The sequence below is a fragment of the Festucalex cinctus genome, chromosome 4 (genome assembly GCF_051991245.1).
Source record: "Festucalex cinctus isolate MCC-2025b chromosome 4, RoL_Fcin_1.0, whole genome shotgun sequence".
Taxonomy (NCBI): Eukaryota; Metazoa; Chordata; class Actinopteri; order Syngnathiformes; family Syngnathidae; genus Festucalex; species Festucalex cinctus.
Window position 1 is genome coordinate 16,782,976 of NC_135414.1, and position 13,124 is coordinate 16,796,099.

The 13,124-nt window shown below is 40.0% G+C and overlaps 1 protein-coding gene across 6 annotated transcripts in view; it reads left to right on the forward strand.

Moving 5' to 3' along the window:
• The window catches only part of LOC144017597 (serine/threonine-protein kinase BRSK2-like), a 50,733-nt gene extending 37,610 nt beyond the window's left edge, over positions 1-13,123 (forward strand). For 2 of the 6 annotated variants that reach the window (XM_077519332.1, XM_077519333.1), the window contains exons 14-19: positions 2,256-2,913; positions 3,947-3,995; positions 4,275-4,398; positions 5,426-5,606; positions 6,646-6,738; positions 10,659-13,123. In XM_077519332.1, the coding sequence (XP_077375458.1) occupies positions 2,256-2,913; positions 3,947-3,995; positions 4,275-4,398; positions 5,426-5,606; positions 6,646-6,738; positions 10,659-10,882 (1,329 nt within the window). In that variant the 3' untranslated portion in view covers positions 10,883-13,123. Of the gene's footprint in view, positions 1-2,255; positions 2,914-3,946; positions 3,996-4,274; positions 4,399-5,425; positions 5,607-6,645; positions 6,739-6,803; positions 8,463-10,658 lie in introns of those variants that run through there. The other 4 variants (XM_077519336.1, XM_077519337.1, XM_077519335.1 and 1 more) reach the window with 3 other exon arrangements.
• The last annotated feature ends 1 nt before the right edge of the window (position 13,124 follows it).

Here is a 13,124-nt window from a genome sequence, read left to right on the forward strand (position 1 = left end):
AAATAACAGGTGTTGTTGAACGGCTGCGGTTATTTAATGCTGATGTTTGAAAACCATGGTTAATCGTAAAACCGGTTAATTGCTGTACCCCTATTACTAATTCCACAATATGCGCTTCCACTGCCCTGATTTGAATGGGAATGAGTTGAGCCGCCAGTTGGCTGTGTTCCAACTCACAACGGCGCAGAACTGAGCAAAACGCCTTCTTGTATCTGCGCTCGCACAATACCAAAAGTAACAAAATTCTGATAGACTGAGACTATTAGACAGTCCTGCAGTCAGAGCCGGAGGTATTTACCCCTGCAAATGCAGTTGTCTTTGCATAAAAGCCGCCACTGAACAACAGTATGTGGCTCACTCAGAGATGCAGCACTTCCAGCATCAAATGACTAAAATACACGTCAATTTAGTTTGCTGATCTTTTTATGTGACGCATGTGGACGTTGCATTACAAGGTTTACTTATGAGGGTGATAGTTTTATGCCGTTTTCACATACACAGACATGCACTTGTAGTCTGTGAAATATTGTTTGTGGTAAAATGTCATACATGTTTTCTAATGTGTTTTCTAATGTTGCCACAAGAAGAAACTGGATGGTTATGACAGACTGCTGCAGTTTGTTCCACTGTGGATTGACACTATTTTGGCTACTCATTCCACAGCCTTCTGTATATACAGCACTACAATGCATGCACTGACTCCGCTATCTTGGGTGGAGGGTTAAAATTTGACAGCTTTCACCTGGTTCACTTGCTAGTGGTTAAAGGATGCACCAATATAGCTGGCTTAGATTGCCTTTTTGGACCTTGGGGGAATCCAAGATAACTGATTGACATGTGGTGTCATGTGAGGATCACATTGGTGTAGATAAAGGAGTAACTCTTGGGCTGGGTAAAAAATTAAACTTGTAACATATAGAATTTAAGGCAACTCTAAGTCATCTTGTTTAAAGTGTGATCAAAAAAGACAATTGTAAAGATGAATGGGCTACTCTAAAAACAGTTGGGTCAAAAATAACTCAAATTGGGTAAAAAAAAAAAAAAAAAAAGGGACTGACCCAACTTTTTTTTTTAGTTATGTATTTAAACTACAAACTGAATAACCCCCAATACACCCAAAATGGATTGATTTGCATAAAACAGCAACAACAACAAAAGTGGTCATTTTGTACAAAACACCAAAATTGTGACCAATGGGCTTTCACTTGTTGCTTGGCGCTTTTTCTACCTTAGGTGCTCAAAACGCTTTAGGGATACTTCACTTATTTAGCCTATTATAGCAATAAAAAGTTAATATTTTGTCTATAATTAATTTGATACTTTAATTATTTTTCACGTACAATTAGTACCTTTAAAAACACATTTTGCAACTTGCTGTCGACTGAAAATGATATCACAAGGGCTCAGGTAACCAATCACAGCTCACCTGTTTTTTTTAGGTTTGGTCATGTGACATTCACAAGCTGAGCTATGATTGGTTACCTGAGGCCTTGTGATATCATTTTCGGTCGACAGCAAGTTGCAAAATGTGTTTTTAAAGGTACTAATTGTACATAAAAAATAATGAAAATATCAAATTTATTATAGGTAAATATTAATGTTGGACTGCCAAAAATGGCTAAATAAGTAAAGTATCTCTTTAACACTGTTTACTTATTTTACCTACTGATGATGCAGATCTGAGGGTTCAGTATCTTGCTCAAAAACACTTCGGCATCGTCACAATGATCTGGGATCAAACCCTCAACCTCTGGGTTGGGAGATGACCTCTCTACCGCTGATTCATGCTGCCCCATGTTGTTTTGTGTTTTATTCATTTGACCCATATTTTTGGGTTAAATAACCCTTAGACGGTTCAGTCCATTTTTGACCCAATTTTTGGTTTTAGAATGTGTCAATAATATGTAACATTGGTCATTGTATGCTTAAGTAACAGGAACTCAGGTCATCTGTTTTGATCTTGGTGCATCTCTGCTGTTAATGCATCATGAATGCTCCACTGCTGCCTCTGGTTGGCTGATAATCACTTTGCTAATCGCATGTTCTGTTTTTCTTTCTTTCTTGCACCCTCACCACCTCCTGCCTGCTCCACTTCTCAACCCATCTGCTACACGCTTGTTTTTTATTTTATTTCGTTTCCTGCTGCTTTTTATTCATGGGAATGAACTTTTATTGGGCCATGGTGATGCCCTGGCTGCCGCACGTTCTCTTGGCTGACTGCGTTGTCATGTTTACCGGTGCATGACAAATCACAGCCCAACCGGCGTTTTTTCATCCCACCCCAGTCCCCAGACCTGTGTCAGTCCCCCAATTGCAGCCCCACCCACTCACTCGATGTCCGCCTTAACGGGGTGGGGCCTCGCACTCCCAACTCCTTCCAGCCCAAGATGGGGTCTCCCCTAATGCACCCTCGCACCCAGACCCTCCCTGCTAAGCCCAAAGTATCTGCAAAGCCTCTGCTGACTACCAGGTCCAACCCACTCCCCAGCACAGCCCAGACCGCCGCCACTCCCAAGTCCGAGCCCTCCACACCCAGCCAATCTTTAGCACCCTGCATCCCCAATAGCCCCCGTGTGAGGCGCCACCCCCCACTTACTGTCCCGCCAAAGCTCTCTATCCCTCTGTCTCCCGTGCCTCCTATGTCACCCCTGCGCCGCCACCACCTGCACCCTGACCACAATGGCAAATCTTTCCCCAACTCGCAGGTTACTCCCCATCCTTCCCCCAGAGGAAGCCCTCTCCCCACTCCCAAAGGCACCCCAGTGCACACGCCAAAGGACAGCCCAACCGGCACACCGAGCCCAACACCTCCACCCAGCCCCTCGATCGGGGGCATGCCCTGGAGGACGCGCCTCAACTCCATCAAGAACAGCTTCCTGGGCTCACCTCGTTTCCATCGCAGGAAAATGCAAGGTAAAGTTGGAGTGGAGAAGTTGACGTTTTGTGATTGGGTTACCATTTTTAACTGTGCATAGAATCCATCTAATATTTTTGGTGAGACAACAAAAGAATGTTTTACATAGCCCATGCATGAAACCCAGTGAGATAACATTTCTTCATGTAATGACCAGATCTGTGGATAAAAGTTGAGGTGTGATTGCCTGAGATGATTAATTACCATGATAAATCTTGATCATTTTCACAATGTGCTGTTCACACACTGTAACGTGACATGAAATAACAGGCATGGTTGGTGATTATGCAACAAAAGATAACATAGTTTTGCAATACAAATTATGCAGCTCTTTTCCACGACACAAAAAAAATCATTTTTGATTATTTTGAGAAAAACTGCCTTCACCCAGGGCTGAAATTAATACTACAAACTAGTAATTTTTAGGTGTTAAATTAATTCACCAGCATGGTCACATCATCCTCACAGTTTAGCAGTTGTGAGTTTGAATCCTTGCTCCTGCTTTCCTGCGTGGAGTTGGTTTGATTTCTCTATTATTGTATGGGTTTCAAAATTGTTGGTGCAATCTCCATCCATCCATTGAACACATTAAACAGTGCAACAGTGAAACAAATGTTATCTCAAGGCACTTGGATGGGTGGCTTTGTTTTGTTTTTTGGGGGGGAAAAAAGATCGCGCGCGCACACACACACACACGTGTTTGACTTTGTATCATTTTGTCTTTGTATCATCGTGGGGACATCTCATTGACATAATGCCTTTCCCTAACCTCAACCATCGAAAATGATTGCCTACCCCTAACCTTAACCATAACCCAAATTAAACCTAAACTCTAAAACCAAGTCTTGACCCTCAAAAAGAGGTCTGAACTTGTGGGGACCACCAAAATGTCCCCATAATTTCAAGTCGGTCAAGTTAAACCGGAAAAACGCATGTATGAGCCCCACAATGTAGCAAAGACAAAGGTGCGCGCGCACACGCACGCACACGCACACACCAATGTTTTTACTGACCAAGTTCTTGCATGTGCAGTTCCCACACAGGAGGATATGTCCAGTCTCACCCCAGACTCTTCTCCAGAGTGAGTAACACCTGATGATTTTCTCCAGTATGACAAACTGTTTCAGGAAGTTGTGTGTGCGTGCATGTGCGTGTGAGCGAATATTTTAAATTAGCCATTTACTTTGCATTTATGTAACTGTATGTGTTGGATATTTGTCAACTGAGTCATTTGGTAAATTGAAGCAAATAATAAAACATACTCATTATTTATTAGTTATTCCAAAAAAGAGTAATGTAGTGACCACAGAATTATACATGTTTTATAAGTGTTGATGTTATCTGACTCATTTTTCTGTAGACTTGCAAAAAAGTCGTGGTTTGGTAACTTCATCAGTCTGGAGAAGGAGGAGCAGATCTTCATCGTGATCAAAGACAAACCTCTCAGCTCCATCAAGGCAGACATTGTCCACGCCTTCCTCTCTGTAGGTCCCTTTCTTCGTCTCTTCTTGATACACAGCCCGCTTAAACAATATTAAATTGGAATCATCAGTGCAGCTTTTACTTCCAGGTACAGGTAATGACTTCTTGATTTAACTTAGAAGATGACACATTTAGAGGTATAACAAACATGAAAACCATCGAGCTGCCCGTGAGTGAAAAACAAGCAATGGTGAAGTTTATGAGAAGATGTAAAATAGCTATTGTACAACACAACTGTGTGGAATTCCCTAACGACGGAAGAAACCACTACTGTACTAACAGATATCAAATGCGGAGACTGGAGACCAAACATTAAAGTAAAAATAGCAGCTGCTGATGTTAGAAAATGTGTGACATACAATGGTTAGTGACATCAATAGCAACAAGCTCCAGAGGTTTGTAATAAAGGAACAACAGTCTAGTTTTCGCAGAAGAATTCATGAACAATTGTACAGAGGCGAACCAGAAGATGCAAAGCAGTCTTTAAGAGAAATAAGAAGGCAAGGCTGGAAATTGGCAAAAAGTACAGATAATTGGGAGAATTTTTGGGGACCTACAAAGAACCTTAACCAAATTGACAAAAACAAAATGTTTCAGGCTAAAGAACTACTAATAAAGATAATCTGTTCCAATACTTTTGGAGGATATTTCCTATTGGTTGTACGTACAGTATATATAAAATGTGTTTATACTGAGAACTTCGTCACATTACCTTACTCTTAACAAAACTTTATAACAATACCATTGTTCATTACTTCGATATGTTAATTTAGATTCTGAAAACAATGTGGAAATCTCTCAAAGAGACATGCCTCTAGTTTGATTGTTTAGCTATTTCAGTCTGCTTTTCCTCCATGGCATATTTCCAGTTCAAAAATGCAACTCCATCCATGTGCTCTAGATTTTTAAGTGCATATGTTCACGTCTTGCTGTAAAATGAATGTAACATCTTCTTCTTCTTTTGTGCTCCATGCTACCTACCATCACATCTGCTCCACTGAAGCAAAAATGGTCTTCTCTCCTGTGCAGATACCCAGTCTGAGCCACAGTGTCATATCGCAGACCAGCTTTCGAGCTGAGTACAAGTCCACAGCTGGTCCAACAGTTTTCCAGAAGCCTGTGAAGTTCCAGGTGGACATCACCTACTCAGAGAGTACCTGTGCCACCAAGGAGAACGGCATCTACTCGGTTACCTTCACACTGCTCTCAGGTCATCTTCGTAGTCCACTGTACCACTACACTGTTACTTAGCGGTTCACTTATTGTGGATTCGCTCTCTCTGATTTTTATTTGGGTCCCTTTTTGTGGCATTATTTTAAACAAAATAATAGAATATTTAGTAAATTAAGAAACATGTTTAAAATAAGTTTGTTTGTTTTTTAAAAAAGTTGACATTTTTCTTTTTAAAATTATTCTTAGCAAGCCAGTGTCCCATCACTGGTAAGCTATTTTTACAACAGACTACAGTTTGTAAGGCCAATATGTGTGTCTCATTCCTCTGCCTCCCATACACTGCAGGAGAAGTAGACTATCAACTTAATTGAAGGCAATTAACTTCAACAAGGTCGCTTGTTTACGCAACTCTGCATGAAGCGCTTATTAAGGTGACAGACAGTATTAGCGGTTATTGAAGGGGGGGGGACTTTTTTTTTGTTACAAGCTCTACTTTGCGGAAGTTCACCAACACAGGTAGGCATGGAACGTATCAACCGCGAAAAGTGAGGGAACACTTTCATGAAGCAGTGACTGTTTATTAATATATTAACTGCACGGCCAAAAAACTTTGCACTCATAAGGAAAAAATAATAATAATTAAAGTAAGTGAAAATTAGAACTCAAAGTAAACTAACTTTATTTCATAAATATAAAATAAAATATTAGAGATTATAGAAACACAAAAGTTATTAAAAACTAACCAGCTATTCTGTGAAATGTTTAATTTCTTCTCTGAGAAAAAAATGTCTATTTATGTTGAACGATTATGATTTCATAGTACTTTTTAAGAATATTTTTGCATTAAGTACAGTATCAACCATTTTTGGTTGTCACGTGATCATCATGACGTATTGGGTGCTGTAAACACGCATTGAATAACATGGCTGCCATGACTACAAAGAGACTCACGAGAAAGAAGCACTTTTTCAAAAGAAGTACAGCCAAAGATTTGTGTCCAGTCGAAAGTGAAGATGAAACTGGCTCCTTGGCTGTCGTTAATGACGTCTTAGTGTTATATTTTGCTGAATCATCAGGTCCCAGCCGACGTTTCAAGCGTGTGGTGGAAATTATTCAGGCCCAATTGCTCAGTTCCAATGACCAGCCAAGCATCCAGCCCCAGATCTCTGGTAAGATATTAAACTCGCCACCCATGCCCGACTACTCCTTTATCCCCTAAACATTTCCCTCACAGCTCTCTACTGCCTCACTCGGCTTCCTGGCACTGATCACAGCCACACTCAGCTTTGGCCTACTCAGCTCGGCACAGAACACTGCTTTTGCACACAGCAAACCAGCGTGCATGTACTCGCCAGCATACCATCACCTGCAACACACACACAAATGACTCGAAATGTGTAACTGCTCATACACTATAAATCATCTCTTTTGAGAAGAAAACACACAGATATTTGAAAAAGCCACTTTTTGATGATTGGCTTTGAAATGACATTTTTCTGTTGACATTTTTAAAAGGCAGATTATCAATTTGCTGATTGTGTACATAAAGAACCTCAAGAATCTGAAATAATGGTGTACCATCATATTTTGATTGAATTGGATGTTTTGGGCTGCCTATAGACAGACGGACTTTTTAAAAGAAAGATAAAAATGTGTGACTTCCCGTTTGGTGTCTTAGTGTGGCGCTTTAGCATTTTCCCTGTTCTGTGGTGATTGAGTTGATAATGGTCCCCTCTGGTGGTGAAGCGCAACAACAACCCAGCTACATGTTAGAATTGCACTGCTGTCTGTGTCTTGCGTCCACGTTGCTACCATCAGAATGCATGTTTTACTTGTATTACAGACAGGTCCAAGTATGAGTGTAAGGCAACAATGAATAAGGTCCTAAAATAATAATAATAAAAACATTTGTGACGTTTTATTTACAAATTTCAAGTTTAAGAAACAGCGAATCTTCAAAAGAGACATTGTCAATTTAAAAGTTTGTTGAACTGTAATATATATATATATATATATATATATATATATATAATCAGTGGAATCTAGATTTATGGCCCCATACGGTTGTATATATTTAAATAAAATTACACTAATTAATTACAAGAGGAAAGTTAGGGACAATACCTACTTACACCATATTATAATGTAAAATGAATGGCTAAAAAAAAAAAAAAAGATGACTGTCCAAAATGTTCCACTTTGCATCATCACAGGTATGCCAAGCTATTGCCAGTGATTAATTGGTATTAGCAATTGTATGCACAAATTCAGGCCATGACTTTGTCTTGTGGATGTGGAATCTTACATATCTTTCTATCACTTATTATTATTATTATTATTATTATTATTATTATTATTATTATTATCATCATTATTATTAACATCAACAGCTGCTCTCTGATCTCACTTGAATGGTGAAATGATTAACTTGCATGTTAAATTAAACACTAACACATAGCTTATTTCATATGAAGTTTGGCAAACTAAACATTAGCATGGGCTGGTCCATCTGTGCCAAACTATGTGGATTGTTGTGGGTGTCCTGCCTGCCATATGATAATAGTATTTTAACAACAGCATCTTTAATACTGTAATGTGAGATCACATGACTGTGATGAACATTTCAATCCACTCAATTCCTTTTAACAGGAAACCGTATTAAGTAGCACCAGTAACTGTATTGACACTGACCTCTGCTCTCAGATGACAGTCAATGCTCGGCCCCTTTTTCAAGCCAACCCTTCAAGCGTGGTAAGACCCAGAGTGACTATCTGAACAAAATACAGTACCTAACCTCTGGCTTTAACCCACACTGGCAACATGCTGGAGGCAGCGATCAGCTCATCCTGTTTGCACTAACATGTAAATCTGAAAGCGTGTGTTACAGCAGGCTCACTTCTTAGTTTGGCAGGGGTTGCTTTTTGACACCAGTCTAGTTTATTAGGAATGGAGGTCAAATTTATGATGGCTACATGGCAGTAATCAAGACAGGAAGCAGCTCATTTAGTTTGAAGCAGTTCACTGGCTAAAGAGGTGGAAGAGGAATGAAACCTGCAAATACATTTCATATCTGATTAAATGTCAAGTAAATTGAAAGATTGTGTTATTGTGTCTGCTAGTATGCGTGTACCTGTGCAAACCTTGCATGGCAATCGTGAAATTGTGTGTTGTACAACCCTTCTCATCAGCTTTCCATTTGAAAAATTCACCACAGCAAAACCTGATGTATCATGAATGCAAGTTACGTTGATTCTGTAGAGCAAGCATGGTAAGTGAATGACAACAACGGGGGTCAAGATGGAGCAACATTTGGAGACTAACCCTTTAGCATAAGAGTGCATTTATTTATTTGTCGGCAGTTGGCTGCACTGATGCATGTTTTGTCCTCTCTTGACTGTGTTTCTGCACTTACCAACTGCCTTTGTCTTAATGGATGGGTGTTGTTGTGATGGAAGTAAGATGGAGAGCTAAAAGGAGCTTTGGAAGACTTTTCTCCAGTGAAAGACAGATTTATGACATGCTTGATAGAATGAGGTACCAAATGCAACTGAACTCAACTTTATAGAATGCTGCAGCTGGAACAAAATAGGATAAAACACAATAAATGTATTAACAATAACAATGACAATCAATACATTCAAAATATGAGATTTAAGCTACAGGTGGTCCGGAGTGGAGGGAGGGATGAAGACCTGAAGTCTGTGTGTTGTTTGAATTTCATTGTCTATGAGTGAGGAACATGATCAAAAGCACCAGTGAGCACTATAAATTGTAATCTTGCAACTAGTGTCCATGATGTCAGTTTGAATGTGAAACAACTGCAAAGCTGTTAATGTCGGTCCTTTGCAAGCAACACACATACAGACAGAATGCTTCAAATCCCTTGTCCCATTTAGTCCTTGCTCTCGCTTCATTTTGCTTAATTTGTCTCATCTCACACAACACAAATTGAGACTCTCAACTTAAAGTGTAAGAGTAAGTCAAAGTTTGAAAAATGGCCACAGGAACACAGAATATTTTTCCCAAGCCAACCAAAGTGTGACTTTCAGGCTGCTGCAAAGAAACATTTTTCAATGCCAGATATCAACCAAAGAAATGTTTTTGTTTGTTTGTTTGTTAACTCACTGAAGACAAGTTGAAGGCAACAAGACCAACAAACAAGAAGCAAGTGAAAATGGTGCCATTAAAGGTCTGGACATTCACATATTAGTGACCATGAGCTCCAGATGGCCATATTTACTCCATCAAAATGAAGAAACTGTGCATGAAATGAAAAATGCCAAAGTGTGTCATTTGGATCGGTGTAGAGACGAACATGTTGTATGGTTCTTTGGGGGTGCGCATTTGTCAAGAGTTGTCTTCCACTGTGCCAATTAGCTCTCCATCTCAGCAGAAGAAAATGAGACTGATGCAAACAATGGCTATCAATTTGACACTCATGCATCCCTCACCAGTGTTTACACATTACAAAAATCGAAGTCAACAAAAAATTTTTTTCCAAATTGTTCCCCAGTGTAATCAATGCTTGCTAAAGCTTTGTTATTGATGTCCTTTATTGATTTGACCCAGGAACTCGTAAACCACATCTCACAAAAGTGAGACTACACTTCTCATATTTCAGCAGATATTTCATTGTATCCTTTCATGTAACAACAGTGGAGAAATGGCACTGACTTAAAAAAAAGTAGTCTTCAGTACAGCTTATAGCAGTGTAAATGTATTGTTCCCTCAAAATACAACCATTAACACTTACACACCTACCAATAAAAGTGAGTTCACCCCTAAGTGAAAATTGGGCACAGTTGGCCGTTTGTTTGTTGCAGAGAAGTTTCAAATCGTCAAGTCAGACATACTAGTGGCAGAGTAATGAGGTGAAATCCATAACCAGTAAAAGACAGAAGTAAGGATGCTTCAAGCCACAGCGGCTGTTGTGATCATAGAATCTGTCGGCACCAGCAAACCAAAGTCTCGTTTTCTCCAGCTCCACTCTTCCTCTCATCCCTCTCCTCATGTTAACCCCATTGCTCATCTGTTTTTTGTTCTCTCCTCTCTCTCTCTGTTTTTTTCTTTTCTTTATCCATCTGTGTAGGCAGCCCGTTGAGTAACTTCTTTGACGTAATTAAACAGCTTTTTTCAGACGACAAGAACACCCAAGCGTCCCCCTCCCCCGGTGCTCCCGTCGAGTCTAGCCCCCCCGCCAAGCATGCTCCGGGCGGCAAGCCCCACCTACCCCCACCCAGTGACTCGAAATGCCCCGCTGGCAAAGACAAAACAAAGATGGCCACCAGCAACAGGACACAAGAACAACCTTAAGGAGCAGTAGCTGTGCATGTCTAGATGAAAAAATGGTTATCAGAGATGGAGAGCTGCTTATGTTGCCCTTAAGACTGGACACACAACTCAACTACTTCTTCTTTGCCTATGGATTTTATACAGCAAAATGAGAATGGCTATTTCTTTCATTTGTAGCAAACGCACTGTAGCTTTGTTGGCTCGGCCTTCTGTCACAATCCGTCCCAGGGGGTGTTCGCTGGCTTTGTGTGGTCCTCCCATGTTTGATAGCTTGACTTGTCTCTGCCACCAGGGATCATCCACAATAACTATTAACCTCGACGCCTCCTTGAGAACGGCCTACAGCGGCCGGCCTGCTTGCCGTCACCACGAGCGTCTGCAGAAAGGACTGAGCACCCTCCCTCACTACGCTCCGCTGCCTGTCTTCAAGCCCTTTGTCAGTCCATTTCGCCCTCACCAAACTCTTCCTAGAAGAGTTGTAAGAAAGAAAAACAAGAAATAGCCTTAAGACAGTGATGTTTGTCAATTCGTACACATCTTCTACCTTATTTTTGCCTCAGTTCTTCCCACATGTACATAAAAACACACAAATGTGCACAAAACAAACATGTGGGATGTAATGGCTTGCACACATTTGTAGAGGAAGGAGCAAGGAAACGGAGACAGATGGACAATTATACGGGCAGTCATTCTTCATTCAGTTCTCTTTCTTTGTGGATGACAGGATTTTGAAGCTTTGGGGTTGTTTGTTTCAAATGCAGCCCAAATGTAGGATGTAGGGTGGGGTGTGGGCATCAATGAATGATTTTCTGTTGTACAGACTAAATGTTTTTTTGTAGCTTTGTTGTGACATGTCGATTTATTTGGACACATTCTGTTCTCAGTAGTAAAGGTCTGGTCACATCCAGAACTCTTAACAATGAAACACTGAATCCTAAAATGAGTCATTATCTCATGATCATTATATTATGGTAAATGGCACTTCATTTCTATAGCGCTTTTCCAACTAACAAGGCCCTCAATTTTCTTTACATTTCGACTACCCATTCACCTACTGATGATGCAGCATCAGGAGCAATTTGGGCTTCAGCATCTTGCTCAAGGATATTTCGACATGGTCACAATGGCATGGGATCGAAACCACAACCTCTGGGTTGGGATACGACTGTCGACCACTGATCCACGAATTCTAGTAATTCACAACAAGACTATTGAACCAATTACCATTTGGCATTTATTTATGTATTTGACACTCACTTTTTGGAATGGATAGCATTGTAAAGTATTTGTTTTGACCAGGTGTGACCAGGCCTCACTGATGATACCTCTCATTTTCCTTTGCACTTTAAATGAGTTGCTCACAACTTTTAAACCCCTGTATTTATTTTTTTTAATCTACTGCAGGACTAAGGCAAGAATGAACCACTGTGTCTATTTTTATACTTTATTTTTTATTATTGTTAATTTATTCTTATTTATATGAAATATGTAGAAACCAGAAACCATTTTGTTGGTCAAGTTATTTGTTTTTTCCATGTTTATTTAAGTTATTTGGTCCCAGAGATCTTTTGTTGGAGTGTATTCATTTTCTGTCTTTAGGTGAAAGAAATGTTGTAAATTATGTTCAGGGGAAATGATTTACCGTAATTTAAGAATGTAGACGTAGCTTTTTGAAAGGCACAATCCCTTTGTTGCAAATTGTCAGTGTGTATGATGACTCAGATCTCACCAAACTCTCATCCTGTAAATAAGACAAGTTTATTTCCAGGCTTGTTTAAACAACCAGGAGGATTCCTACATAGACTTGACCTCATAAGGTTGTTTGCATGTTCAGCATTTGTCTTTTTTTTTTGCATGTCGTTATAGGACTTATCTTGTTCCTTTTTCTCTCTCAGCTTATGTTGTTAATGTGCTTTTGTTTTATTTATTCATACTTTCCCCCTGACCTTAAACCCTTCTTTTTGTTGATGTGTACTGCATACCATTACGACGCAATTCATCCTCCTTACTTGTGTCTCTCTACACGTGGGACCTCGCTGGCGACCAGGTCACACTCAGCTGCGTGGCTGTTGGCAAATCAGAGAGAAGTTTAAAGCAATATCTTTCATTCTTCGCCTTCCTCTTTTTCTACATTGGGAATCCAGAGCACACAAAATGGACTTGGAGCGTAACAACTGAGCAGGATCACCACTGGCAATGTATTCCCTTGTGATGTTACTGTGAACAACTTCAGTGCTAAAGGAAATAAATCTGTCAACTTTGG